Source organism: Xenopus laevis, chromosome 1L, assembly GCF_017654675.1.
Source record: "Xenopus laevis strain J_2021 chromosome 1L, Xenopus_laevis_v10.1, whole genome shotgun sequence".
Classification (NCBI taxonomy): Eukaryota; Metazoa; Chordata; class Amphibia; order Anura; family Pipidae; genus Xenopus; species Xenopus laevis.
The window spans coordinates 230,331,384-230,345,830 of record NC_054371.1 but is presented as its reverse complement, the minus strand read 5'-3'; the positions used below and the strand labels follow the sequence as shown (position 1 = coordinate 230,345,830).

The window sequence follows — 14,447 nt, the reverse complement described above, 5'->3', positions numbered from 1 at the left end:
TGTGCTCCACTACCCCTTCGTTGAAGCCTGATGGCTTGTGTGATGTTGTGACGGCCGTGATGCCTACACCTTTGGTTGTGTCTACTACAGTGTTGGATGCACTAGGGGGAGAAGTGTGTACCCCTTCTGCTATAGGGGCCCCCATTTGTTGTGTGCCTGCACCAGAACCGCTACCAGAGGACTGTCTGGAAAGGGCGTGGCACGCGCCTGAAGTTGATGTGGTCTGCAGGCCTGACGCTGTTCTTATATCCTCGGAGGAGGAATACTTTCAGCATGATTCTAATTCTGGAACAGAGAACCCGCTGGTTGAATCTCCAGTTTCCAACACTTCTATGGTTGTTCCAGGAGCTGCCGCTCCTCATGTGAGGTCTAATTCTTCTGAGCCAAAGTCTTCATCCCGCAAAGTGTTGCTCAGTGATTCGAAGCCTTGTGGGGATTTGACTGTTACAATCTATACTGCCCTGGCTGTTCCTACTCCAACTCCAGTCATAGGCCATGACGTGGACTGGAGAAAGTTTTCCTTTAACAGATTGGGGCCGATTGCACCCATAGCACCCTCCATTCGGGACCCTCCAATATTGGAGGATGATGAGGATCTGCTGGATAAGTTTATGTCATCCAGTGTGAACAGTGCAGATGAATCTATACTGGAAGTTCCTGCACAGATTCGGTGCCAAAGCAAGAGGTCTGTGGTGAGTGAGCCAACCAAATCAGTATGCCCCAAAGTGATTGTGCCTCAAACTCCTAGTGAGCCTGGAGAGAGCACTCAAGTGGCTGAATTGTACCACTATGAGTGGGAAAAATATCCCTGGAGAGGGAAAAGAATTTGCTTGCTGCTATTCCCAAGCCTAAGGACGACAATCCCTTAGGACCAGTTCCAGGATGGGAAGAATATGAGGAGACTCCAGAAGCTGAGCATGGTCCAGGTCCTCCTACCGAAGTGCCTCGCAGCTTTATCGCTCCTCCTATCATAGGCCCCGAGGAGGAAAAAGATTTCTGGGTGCTGCCAGGACGGGCAGATCCGAATGTGTTCACCTCTGTGTCCAGAGTACAGAGAGTGATAAATTTCCATGTGCACCGAACATGGGGTTACTTTATGCCCTATGCTCCCCTGTGGGTGTACGAAAAGGTGGCTGCATCTTATGAGAATTGGCTAATCGATGAGATCCTACGAAAGGAGAAGATGCACCATAGTTGCCTCACAAACCCCGACAAGGTGAGGCGCGAGCAAGATTGGCAATACCTGCGCTCCATCGAGAAAGAGTGGTGGTATGGCCGCACTATTCTTCAAAATGCTGTGAAGAGCTGTGGGAAGTACAACCCCACCAAGTATTTCAACCTTGAAGTCTATTTGGGAGATGGACAATGGGTGGACAAACCCCATCCCAAATACTATATTCCCTATGAAGATACCAAGGCCAGGTTTCTTCACATGATTTGAGTCTACTGGTGGGTGGTGGTTTGTTTTTCCATTGATGATGCTCCATTGGGAGTTTGTTCCGGTTACATTTTTCAGTCCCTCCACAGTGATTGAACTTTCTTCAGGGAAGGACTTTTCTTCTTTTGCTCCTCTTGGAGTTAGGTCTAAGGACTGTTTCAAGTAACACCTGCCCATTGGTAGGTTCCTCCAATTTTTCCCTTTTACCCTCCTAAGTGCATTTGAAAAAGGACTGTGGGTTTGACTATTTGATGGACTAGAATACTGATGTGTTTGAAATGCAGTATCTCTAACTTGTACCTTCTTTTGCAGGTGTTTACTGATAAAGTTTACCTGCCCGTGAATGAAACTGTTGCTATTGATATGTTTCTTTCCAGCTATGCCATTGTACCTGGGTTACTCAGGAGAGTTACCCCGAAGAGGTTATAAGGTAATGGTATAGAAATGCAATACATATAGCTAAGTGCAATGTATTTTTGGTCTCTGAAAAGGTTTCTTGCATGATGTGCCTTAACTGCTATATTTTCAGTATTTGCTCTTTGAAAGGTTCCTTGCCGGGACGGAAGGAATTCACCAGGGGGAGAATGTAGGGATGTGAAAATCTTAGACACCCTTACACTTTACAGACAGGCACATCCCTAGTAATATGGACACCTCAGTGGGTCCTTATGGGGAGCTTGTGCTTATGTAACCCCTGCAGTTCTCACAGTGTACACCAGATGGCACTGTGCCAGAGTATAAAAGGTTTAGGAACCATGTGTTCTGGGTCCATTGCTTTAGCCCAACCAAGCAGGCTGGAAGGGAATGGGTAGTGTTGACCCTAGGCGCTTTGGCCCTAGTAATTAGACAGCTATACTCAATTATAGATCACTCTAGGAGTGATAGAGAGGTTATTTAGTTGAGCAGCTCAAGGCTCCGCCGAGGAGATTAGAGGGATTAAGATCCCAGGGTATTACTGACCCAGAGTAAGGAACCAAGTGTTGAGATAGGGATGTCAGGAGTTCCCCTAGTCTGCCACTGGAAGATATCCTGAAAACTGGGCAATACCCATCACATGCTGTCAGCTTACTCTCTGCTGTATATTCCCTAGCCTGTGGGGATTCAGCCTATACGTGCTGTGAGTATATGCTTCCTTTATGCTGCTGTGTATGTTGTATGCTCCATTGTGGATCAATGTGCTAAATGATCTCTGTGCTCTTGTTCAATAAACACAGTTCTTTGTTCAACTGTTAAAGAACTACTGGCGCCCATCATTGTGCTATTGTATCAGGTTACAGTTACACTACACCCTTGCCTCCACCGCGTTGCGAGGGCTTACCCCTGAGAAAGAGAGCTCATCTGTGGTCTCAGCCCACCAAGGAAAGTAGCTAAACTATCCTATCACAAGTCAGTTTACTATAGCGCTACATAAGGAATAAAGATATTGATATAAAGAATAAGGAATAAAGATATTAATATAAAGAATAAGGAATAAAGATATTGATATAAAGAATAAGGAATACAGATATTAATATAAAGAATAAGGAATAAAGATATCAATATAAAGAATAAGGAATACAGATATTAATATAAAGAATAAGGAATAAAGATATCAATATAAAGAATAAGGAATACAGATATTAATATAAAGAATAAGGAATACAGATATTAATATAAAGAATAAGGAATAAAGATATTAATATAAAGAATAAGGAATACAGATATTAATAAAAAAGAATAAGGAATAAAGATATTGATATAAAGAATAAGGAATACAGATATTAATATAAAGAATACAGATATTACACACTTCGCGAGTCAGCCTGCACATAACTAGTGGGAACTAAATTGAGTAATACAGTCATGTGTCATTGAAGGGGTTGTTCACCTTTAAATTAACTGTTAGTATGATGTACAGAGTGATATTCAATTGCAATTGTTTTTTGTTTTTTATTATTTGTGGTTTTTGACTTATTTAGCTATTAATTCAGCAGCTCTCCAGTTTGCAATGTCCAAATGACCCTAACAAACATGCACTGATTTGAATTAGAGACTGAAAAAGAGGCCTGAATAGAAAGATGAGTAAAAAAGTAGCAATAAGAAGCCTTACAGAGCATTTCCATTTTAAGATGGGGTCAGTGACCCTGTTTTAAAAGCTCTCATATTCATAGTCCAGTCTCTTATAGTTTTCCTTTATAGTTTTTCATCTGTGAATATTTATCAAATAGTAAAAACTGGAGCCCACCAAGGTCCACCAGAGTGAGATTTTGTCACTTTCTATTCTTTAATGCTAATGAAGGACAGGCATGGCCACATGAACCCCTATCTGGGTTGGCATCTCTGTAATAAATCACGGATTGTAGGGCCAGTAGCCCATTTTCCCATTTATTAAAGTGGCCCTGTTCCTTCTGCAGGGATCTTTGGAGGAGGAGGAGGGGTGGGTGAATGGCACAAGGGGTGGAGCCATGATTATGGGGCCATGTAAATGGGGGATTTGGTGAATCGGTGATGTAAATGAGTGAATTTGGGGCAGAAAACCTGGGGATTACAATTTAAAGGGGTGGTTCACCTTTAAGTTAACTTATAGAATGTTATAGAATGGCTAATTCTAAGTCTTCATTTTTTCTTTTTTACAGTTGTTGATTTATTTGTCTTCATCTTCTGATTCTTTGCAGCTTTCAAATGGGGGTCACTGTCGCAGTAAATACAAATTGTGCGCATGTGCGGCGGGGGGCCCGGCTCGGACATAAAGATTCGATTCTCAATAATGATTAACACCCTGGCAGTTACCCCATCTCACACATCCAAGTAAACTGCACCTGTTTGGGGTTATTTTCTTGCATCTCCTTCAGTGACAGCCCCAGGACAGAGGCCAAATCTGAGCTGAGAGTCCACGAACCATCGGCTTTCTGCAGAGAAATCAGTCTGAAAAGGGCCTGGGCCTCCTTTGCTTCAGCAGCGACACATGCACATCCAGGGGCTACAATTATATTTAAAAACGATATACATGGGTCTGTTTGAATGTTGCATTCATGAAGGTGTGTGTAAACATTCTTGTATCAGTGTAATAGTGTCCTTCTTTGTGTGTATGTGAATATGGCCTTGTGGGGCACATTTATCAAGGGTCGAATATCGAGGGTTAATAAACCCTCGAATTCGACCCTTGAATTTAAATCGCTCGAATATTGAATTTGAAGGATTTAGTGCAACTCCTTTGATCGATCAAAGTAAAAATAATTCGATCGAACGATAAAATCCTTTGAATCGAAAGATTCCAACGACCTTAAGCGATCGATCGAAGGATTTTTATTCCATCAAAAAAAGGTTAGAAAAGTGATGGGGAAGGTCCCCATAGGCTAACATTGTACCTCTGTAAGTTTAAACTGGTGAAGTAGGTAGTCAAAGTATTTTTAAAAGAGACAGTACTTTGACTATCGAATGGTCGAATAGTCGAACGATTTTTAGTTAGAATCATTCGAATCGAAGTCGACGGTCATAGTAGCCTATTCGATGGTCGAACTACCCAAAATAAATACTTCGAAATTCGAGCTTAGTAAATGTCAGTGTTTGTAACTATGTAACAGTGTGTGTACGCACAATTGTATACCTCCCAACATTTTGGAAATTGGAATTGGGACAAAAATATCTGCTGCACGTAGCATGGTGAAATGTTTGATCACGCCCATTTTTGTGGCCACACCCCCTAATTACCATGTTCATTTGGCAGGCTATGAAAGTTTGAACACATTTCTTTGCTTTTTATGTGTTATTACAGTTTTGCTAATGAAGGTGAATTGCCCTTTAAGATGCAAGTCACAGTTTCCCAAAGAGACCTGCTTATCTTAAATTGTTACAAATGTATCTAAGTGCACCTGCCACATATTCTGGGCTCTGTGAAAAGCCTCTTCATTAAGTTTTAGAAACATTCTATCTTTTTCTGGCTATTCAGTGCAGGAGATCAAAGAGAAAGTTAGGACAGGACTGTCCTGTGAAAAATGGGACGGTTGGGAGGTATATAATTGTATCTAAGTATATGCAAATGAGTGGACTCATTTCTAAAATGAAGCCTGGAAACTCTGCCCATTATATTTAGCTTTAAATATTCACCAGAAAGTTGTGTGTGTTGTGCCCCCAGCTAATCCAACAAGCATCTCCCTGCCCAGTGTTCTAATGTAACGAAATACACTGACACTAGAGACTTACACACACCTGTTGCACACTGAGGGGATGCGGACTTGTTAAAAAGTGAAGATATCTTCAGTTTAGCAGCGTCTATAAAGGAACCCACGGTCGACTTGAATACAGAGTATTCTGAAAAAAACAAAGAAAAAATTCACAGATATTTAATATTGATTTATCATGTAATGTATCAAATGATTTATCCAGTGGTTATGGAAACAAGTACTGGTTTTAGGTAATGTAAGCTGGTGCTGGTGCTATGTAATGTATATAGTCTCACTAGTGTTAATATCAGAAGTGCTATGTAATGTATACAGTCTCACTGGTGTAAATATCAGAAGTGCTATGTAATGTATACAGTCTCACTAGTGTAAATATCAGAAGTGCTATGTAATGTATACAGTCTCACTAGTGTAAATATCAGAAGTGCTATGTAATGTATACAGTCTCACTAGTGTAAATATCAGAAGTGCTATGTAATGTATACAGTCTCACTAGTGTAAATATCAGAAGTGCTATGTAATGTATACAGTCTCACTAGTGTAAATATCAGAAGTGCTATGTAATGTATACAGTCTCACTAGTGTAAATATCAGCAATGCCAGTGCTATGTAATGTATACAGTCTCACTAGTGTAAATATCAGAAGTGCTATGTAATGTATATAGTCTCACTAGTGTAAATATCAGAAGTGCTATGTAATGTATACAGTCTCACTAGTGTAAATATCAGAAGTGCTATGTAATGTATATAGTCTCACTAGTGTAAATATCAGAAGTGCTATGTAATGTATACAGTCTCACTAGTGTAAATATCAGCAATGCCAGTGCTATGTAATGTATACAGTCTCACTAGTGTAAATATCAGAAGTGCTATGTAATGTATACAGTCTCACTAGTGTAAATATCAGCAATGCCAGTGCTATGTAATGTATACAGTCTCACTAGTGTAAATATCAGAAGTGCTATGTAATGTATACAGTCTCACTAGTGTAAATATCAGCAATGCCAGTGCTATGTAATGTATACAGTCTCACTAGTGTAAATATCAGAAGTGCTATGTAATGTATACAGTCTCACTAGTGTAAATATCAGAAGTGCTATGTAATGTATACAGTCTCACTAGTGTAAATATCAGAAGTGCTATGTAATGTATACAGTCTCACTAGTGTAAATATCAGAAGTGCTATGTAATGTATAAAGTCTCACTAGTGTAAATATCAGAAGTGCTATGTAATGTATACAGTCTCACTAGTGTAAATATCAGAAGTGCTATGTAATGTATACAGTCTCACTAGTGTAAATATCAGAAGTGCTATGTAATGTATACAGTCTCACTAGTGTAAATATCAGAAGTGCTATGTAATGTATACAGTCTCACTAGTGTTAATATCAGAAGTGCCAGTCCTATGTAATGTATATAGTCTCACTAGTGTTAATATCAGAAGTGCTATGTAATGTATACAGTCTCACTAGTGTAAATATCAGCAATGCCAGTGCTATGTAATGTATACAGTCTCACTGGTGTAAATATCAGAAGTGCTATGTAATGTATACAGTCTCACTAGTGTAAATATCAGAAGTGCTATGTAATGTATACAGTCTCACTAGTGTAAATATCAGAAGTGCTATGTAATGTATACAGTCTCACTAGTGTAAATATCAGAAGTGCTATGTAATGTATACAGTCTCACTAGTGTAAATATCAGAAGTGCTATGTAATGTATACAGTCTCACTAGTGTAAATATCAGCAATGCCAGTGCTATGTAATGTATACAGTCTCACTAGTGTAAATATCAGCAATGCCAGTGCTATGTAATGTATACAGTCTCACTAGTGTAAATATCAGAAGTGCTATGTAATGTATATAGTCTCACTAGTGTAAATATCAGAAGTGCTATGTAATGTATACAGTCTCACTAGTGTAAATATCAGAAGTGCTATGTAATGTATACAGTCTCACTAGTGTAAATATCAGAAGTGCTATGTAATGTATACAGTCTCACTAGTGTAAATATCAGAAGTGCTATGTAATGTATACAGTCTCACTAGTGTTAATATCAGAAGTGCCAGTCCTATGTAATGTAGTCTCACTAGTGTTAATATCAGAAGTGCCAGTGCTATGTAATGTATACAGTCTCACTAGTGTAAATATCAGAAGTGCTATGTAATGTATACAGTCTCACTAGTGTAAATATCAGCAATGCCAGTGCTATGTAATGTATACAGTCTCACTAGTGTAAATATCAGCAATGCCAGTGCTATGTAATGTATACAGTCTCACTGGTGTAAATATCAGAAGTGCTATGTAATGTATACAGTTTAACTAGTGTAAATATCAGAAGTGCTATGTAATGTATACAGTCTCACTAGTGTAAATATCAGAAGTGCTATGTAATGTATACAGTCTCACTAGTGTAAATATCAGAAGTGCCAGTGCTATGTAATGTATACAGTCTCACTAGTGTAAATATCAGTAGTGCTATGTAATGTATAAAGTCTCACTAGTGTAAATATCAGAAGTCCCAGTGCTATGTAATGTATACAGTCTCACTAGTGTAAATATCAGTAGTGCTATGTAATGTATACAGTCTCACTAGTGTAAATATCAGCAATGCCAGTGCTATGTAATGTATACAGTCTCACTAGTGTAAATATCAGCAATGCCAGTGCTATGTAATGTATACAGTCTCACTGGTGTAAATATCAGAAGTGCTATGTAATGTATACAGTTTAACTAGTGTAAATATCAGAAGTGCTATGTAATGTATACAGTCTCACTAGTGTAAATATCAGAAGTGCCAGTGCTATGTAATGTATACAGTCTCACTGGTGTAAATATCAGAAGTGCCAGTGCTATGTAATGTATACAGTCTCACTAGTGTAAATATCAGAAGTGCTATGTAATGTATACAGTCTCACTGGTGTAAATATCAGAAGTGCTATGTAATGTATACAGTCTCACTAGTGTAAATATCAGAAGTGCTATGTAATGTATACAGTCTCACTAGTGTAAATATCAGAAGTGCTATGTAATGTATACAGTCTCACTAGTGTAAAATATCAGTGCCAGTGTAAGTAATGATATACACTAGTGTAAAAGATGGAAGTGCTAATGTAATGTAAGTCTCACTAGTGTAAATATCAGAAGTGCCTATTAATGTATACAGTCTCACTAGTGTAAATATCAGAAGTGCTATGTAATGTATACAGTCTCACTAGTGTAAATATCAGAAGTGCTATGTAATGTATACAGTCTCACAGCTGTAAATATCAGCAACAGTGCTATGTAAATGTATACAGTCTCACATGTGCAATGTATACCAGTCTCACTAGTGCTATGTAATGTATGTCTCACTAAGTGTAAATATCAAAGTGTGCTACAGTGCTCACTAGTGTAAATATAAGTGCTATGTAATGATATACAGTCTCACTAGTGTAAATGAGAAGTGCTATGTAATGTATACAGTCTCACTAGTGTAAATATCAGAGTGATTGTAATGTACAGTCTCATAGTGTAAAATATAAGTGCTATGTAATGTATACAGTCTCACTAGTGTAAATATCAGAAGTGCTATGTAATGTATACAGTCTCACTAGTGTAAATATCAGAAATAGCCAGTAGTGTAAATATCAGCAATAGTGCTATGTAAGAAGTCCACTAGTGTGAGGCTATGTAATGTATACAAGTCTCACTAGTGTAAATATCAGAATGCTATGTAATGTATACAGTCATGTAAATACAGAAGTGCATGTATACAGAGATGTAAATATTCTATGTAAGTATACAGTCTCACTAGTGTAAATATCAGAATGCTATGTAATGTATACAGTCTCACTAGTGTAAATTCAGAAGTGCTCTGTGTATACAGTCTCACTAGTGAAATATCAGCAAATGTGCCACAGTCTCACTAGTGTAAATATCAGAAGTGCTATGTAATGTATACAGTCTCACTAGTGTAAATATCAGAAGTGCTATGTAATGTATACAGTCTCACTAGTGTAAATATCAGAAGTGCTATGTAATGTATACAGTCTCACTAGTGTAAATATCAGCAATGCCAGTGCTATGTAATGTATACAGTCTCACTAGTGTAAATATCAGAAGTGCTATGTAATGTATACAATCTCACTAGTGTAAATATCAGAAGTGCTATGTAATGTATACAGTCTCACTAGTGTAAATATCAGCAATGCCAGTGCTATGTAATGTATACAGTCTCACTAGTGTAAATATCAGAAGTGCTATGTAATGTATACAATCTCACTAGTGTAAATTTCAGCAAAGTTGGTAGAAAGGTCTGTATCCAGATACTGTCTATCAATCATTTAGATGGTCTCAACCAGGTCCGGACTGAGAATTAAAATAGGTCCTGGCATTTCAGGTACACAGAGGCCCAAACAGCCCCCACCAGCCTGCTAAATACTGAATTTCTATGGGACCTTATAGCAGCCCCTCTGGCATTTGCCAGAACCCACAGATTGCCAGTCCGGGCCTGGTCTCAACTACAAACACATACTACTGTCCTTTTAAATGGCAGGGCCTGATATGTAACATGATGTGTGTGTCTCCCCAGTGCACTACAACAAGGAGCAGATGGATAGTACATGGACAGTTAGTACAACAAGGAGCAGATGAATAGTACATGGACAGTTAGTACAACAAGGAGCAGATGGATAGTACATGGACAATTAGTACAACAAGGAGCAGATGAATAGTACATGGACAGTTAGTACAACAAGGAGCAGATGGATAGTACATGGACAGTTAGTACAACAAGGAGCAGATGGATGGTACATGGACAGTTAGTACAACAAGGAGCAGATGGATAGTACATGGACAGTTAGTACATCAAGGAGCAGATGGATAGTACATGGACAGTTAGTACAACAAGGAGCAGATGGATGGTACATAGACAGTTAGTACAACAAGGAGCAGATGGATAGTACATGGACAGTTAGTACAACAAGGAGCAGATGGATGGTACATGGACAGTTAGTACAACAAGGAGCAGATGGATGGTACATAGACAGTTAGTACAACAAGGAGCAGATGGATGGTACATGGACAGTTAGTACAACAAGGAGCAGATGGATAGTACATGGACAGTTAGTACAACAAGGAGCAGATGGATGGTACATGGACAGTTAGTACAACAAGGAGCAGATGGATAGTACATGGACAGTTAGTACAACAAGGAGCAGATGGATAGTACATGGACAGTTAGTACAACAAGGAGCAGATGGATAGTACATGGATAGTTAGTACAACAAGGAGCAGATGGATAGTACATGGACAGTTAGTACAACAAGGAGCAGATGGATAGTACATGGACAGTTAGTACATACTAGCAGCTGAGCTGTCCAGTTCTTCAGACATATAGGATAAGTGACATGATCTCTCTGTTACATCTGAAACAAAGAACAGAAAAAGGAAATTTAGGAAATAACCAAGTGCAGGTCAGTTGGGACACAGTGTCGGACTTGGGGTCCAGGGCCCATTATAGCTGCTGCCTCCCCCTCGGCTATATCTCCCCCTGTGCAACTTCAGTTTTCTTTTTGCCAAAGTGTTTTTGCCAAAGAATAAATAAATTATAATTATAGGGAAAGCAGGGGAGGGGGGCAAGGGGCGGGACTGTGGGTCTTCCTTCTCTATAATGAAGAAAATCCCCATTCCCAGCCACTCGCTCACCTTTACTGTCGTGGCCGGGGGGGGGAGGATCAAGCAACGTGGGGGGAGGGAGTTATGGGCTGGAGCTGCAGTGCACTGGGCTCCTCTAAAATTATTTGCCATAACCTCCCCATTAAACAGCTCAGACTGGCTCAGCACAGAACAAGACAGTAGAGAGGCAGGGGAAAAGGCTGCATTTTAGAAGAACTAAAAACAAATACTACTGTCCCTTTAAATACAGGACCTGATCTGTAACATGATGTTTGTGTGTCCCCAGTGCAGTAGAACAAAGAGCAGATAGTGGTTAGTACTTACCTGCACGTGAGTTGCCGAATTCATCATACATACAGGATAGCACAGACGTGAGCATTAAATCTGAAACAAACAGAAAAAGAAAACAAGTGCAGATCTGCCAGTAATTCTATCATTTCCCAAAGTTCCGGCCCACCCACTTCTGCCCTGAATCCGCCCCAAGTAGTGTAACCTGGGCCTAGGGTTTGTCTGCCTGGTTCCAATATTGAGAAAATGCCCAGAAATCCATCAAATCTCATTGGACTGATGAAATAACTCACCCCCTGACATCATCACATCACTGTGACAGGTCATAGCTCTAAACTCCTCCCCCTTTCTCTGGTTTAATGCAAACGTTACAACCCCTAGATGGGCCCTCGGCGGAAATGTCTGGGGAAAGGGTGATGTAGTTGAACTACAACCTTAGATGTGGTGAGAATAAAAGTGACAGGCGCCAGTGGCTACCAATAAAAGGGGGGTGTCCTGTGCCACAAGTGAAGTCACTGAACCCCCATTCTCCTGCAAAGGAGATCCCATGGCTGTAAGCTTATGTGTGCCACTGGATTAATGGGGAGGCAGAAATAAGCAAAACCAAAGATCTCCACATACTTTTGTCCATGTAGCGGTACTTATACAATGTAACACGCGTGTAATTACATACCGGTAATTGGGATGTCTCTGCGAACAGGGGGCCCTGGCAGGGGGGTTTTGGTTTCCTTATTGACGGCTACAAAGGCTGTGAGAGAGGAGACGACTCCAGACTGGATACTGGTCTCTATAATTCTCTTCTTCGCTTCCTCCAACTCTGAGTTTGTCCCACTCTCCAGCTCAGAGATTAGAGCCTTGGCCCCGAGTCTGTGGATGGTGGGTCTGGGCCACAGGAGATGATACAGACACATAAGGGAAAGAGATTCTACTCATGTATAGCAACAAAAATATGGAGAGAAATCAAGCTTCCTGGGCAGAAGAGCTTGCACTTACTGAGAATTTCATTTAACATCATTTCTCCTTTCTATTATTATCATAGAGTATATACTTTGATGCTCATGTACCCCCTACTGTAAATGATAAGGATATTAGAAGTCACTGAGGGGTTGTTCTGTGACCATATAAAGGCACAAGGCTGCAGGCTGAGTTATACAGGGAACTCTGAGTATCACTCGTGTATTATAAGGGATAATGTACCCCCTACTGTAAATGATAAGGATATTAGAAGTCACTGAGGGGTTGTTCTGTGACCATATAAAGGCACAAGGCTGCAGGCTGAGTTATACAGGGAACTCTGAGTATCACTCATGTATTATAAGGGATAATGTACCCCCTACTGTAAATGATAAGGATATTAGAAGTCACTGAGGGGTTGTTCTGTGACCATATAAAGACACAAGGCTGCAGGCTGAGTTATACAGGGAACTCTGAGTATCACTCATGTATTATAAGGGATAATGAGGGACCAGCAGCCCAGAGCACACTGAGCATGTGCAGTGCCATTGACACACAAAGATGGCCTTATAAGCTCAGAGGATGGGGAGCTGCTGAAGACCTGGAACATTACTGTTATAAAGCTACAAAAACCCGAGGCTGGTGCAGTAAACATTCGGCATTTCTATATTCTATATCTAGACAGCTTTTAAGGTTTCTTTTACCTTTTGATATTGTCAAGCTCAAGAGGGAACGTCAGTGAATTCCTAAAAATCTCATTTTTAAATTTGTACTCGAGAGAAACTTCTCCTTCTTTCCCCTCATTGATCTGTAAAAAAGAATGGAAGGAAAGCCCAGGATTACCGGACAGTACAGAGAGGCAGGTATTACATGGCCGTCTTGGCATTGACCAGTCATTTGCCCTCTCTTTATCCAGTGATGCCAGTCAGCTGCTGGTATATCCAGCTCAACCTACAAAGGACCAATCAGGATTTACTTGGGTTTTTCAGCAAATCTTTGAAGAGGTTTCCAGGACCCACCACTTTTTCAGGGCCCACACCAGTTGTGGGTTTTACAGAGCTGCCACCCCTTCCCTAAGTGCACCTCATATCTGTAATGTTCTAGTTGTGGCCGCGATTGGGGTGGGGGGACCTCCTACACCCATAGTTCTACAAGGGCCTAGGTAGGTGGGACTCACAAGGGCTGGGCCCCACTGTGTTTATTCCCAGTGTCCCGCCAGTGTTGTGTATCTGAGCAGCTTAAAGCTGAGTAGGGGAACCCCAGTGATATAAACTTACATGCATGTTTAGACTGGGGGTCGGGTGAGAGAGTTGGATTTGCACCTATGTTAGAAGTTTAAGGTATTTGGGATCCACAATGTTCTTGCACTAACCACTCGTATGAAATAGTGCCACATGGTTGGTTACAATGAGTCTGTGGGTTCTGGGGGCCATTGAGAAGTGTGTTACCCACCTTTCCCCTCAGCTGAGCATAGACAATTGCTCTACGACCCTGGAATATGTTACTGGGGGGTTCTGAGAGTAGAACAGGTTCCACGCCAGGAGGAAGAGTCCATTTCAGTGAGATCTCTGTCACTATGGGCTGTAGCGCATTCTTCAAGGCCTGGAGAACCTGAGGGAAACAAAGGAGGCAGAAGACTGGGTGAGGCCAGAGTCTACAGTATGAGGAATGGCAAAATGGACACATGGGCAAACGATACTGTAATGTCCATTTATTCACATTAAATTTCATGTCTATTCCTGAACAGCAGCCTCTCACCTTGGGCTGCATTCTTTCCTTCCCGGTGATAAACTCACAGGTGCCTCTGGCCGCTCGGGAAATCCCTTTAATGAGAGAAGTGGAGGCGCCTTCCCCGATTCCAAAGGCAACGCACCTGCACAGAACAACATGGAGACAAGAATGGAGAGATGCAATATGGGAAGCAGGTGACTGACACATTGGCATGTTC

At 40.6% G+C, this 14,447-nt stretch overlaps 1 protein-coding gene across 5 annotated transcripts in view; it reads right to left on the bottom strand.

Moving 5' to 3' along the window:
• LOC108695931 (von Willebrand factor A domain-containing protein 5A) overlaps window positions 1-14,447 on the bottom strand; it is a 43,939-nt gene that overhangs the window by 15,547 nt on the left and 13,945 nt on the right. For 3 of the 5 annotated variants that reach the window (XM_041570420.1, XM_041570429.1, XM_041570430.1), the window contains 8 exons: window positions 14,258-14,372; window positions 13,952-14,110; window positions 13,204-13,307; window positions 12,219-12,427; window positions 11,582-11,641; window positions 10,945-11,007; window positions 5,621-5,728; window positions 4,237-4,397 (listed from right to left, as the gene is read on the bottom strand). In XM_041570420.1, coding sequence (XP_041426354.1) covers window positions 4,237-4,397; window positions 5,621-5,728; window positions 10,945-11,007; window positions 11,582-11,641; window positions 12,219-12,427; window positions 13,204-13,307; window positions 13,952-14,110; window positions 14,258-14,372 — 979 coding nt within the window. Of the gene's footprint in view, window positions 1-4,236; window positions 4,398-5,620; window positions 5,729-10,944; window positions 11,008-11,581; window positions 11,642-12,218; window positions 12,428-13,203; window positions 13,308-13,951; window positions 14,111-14,257; window positions 14,373-14,447 lie in introns of those variants that run through there. The other 2 variants (XM_041570426.1, XR_005962760.1) reach the window with 2 other exon arrangements.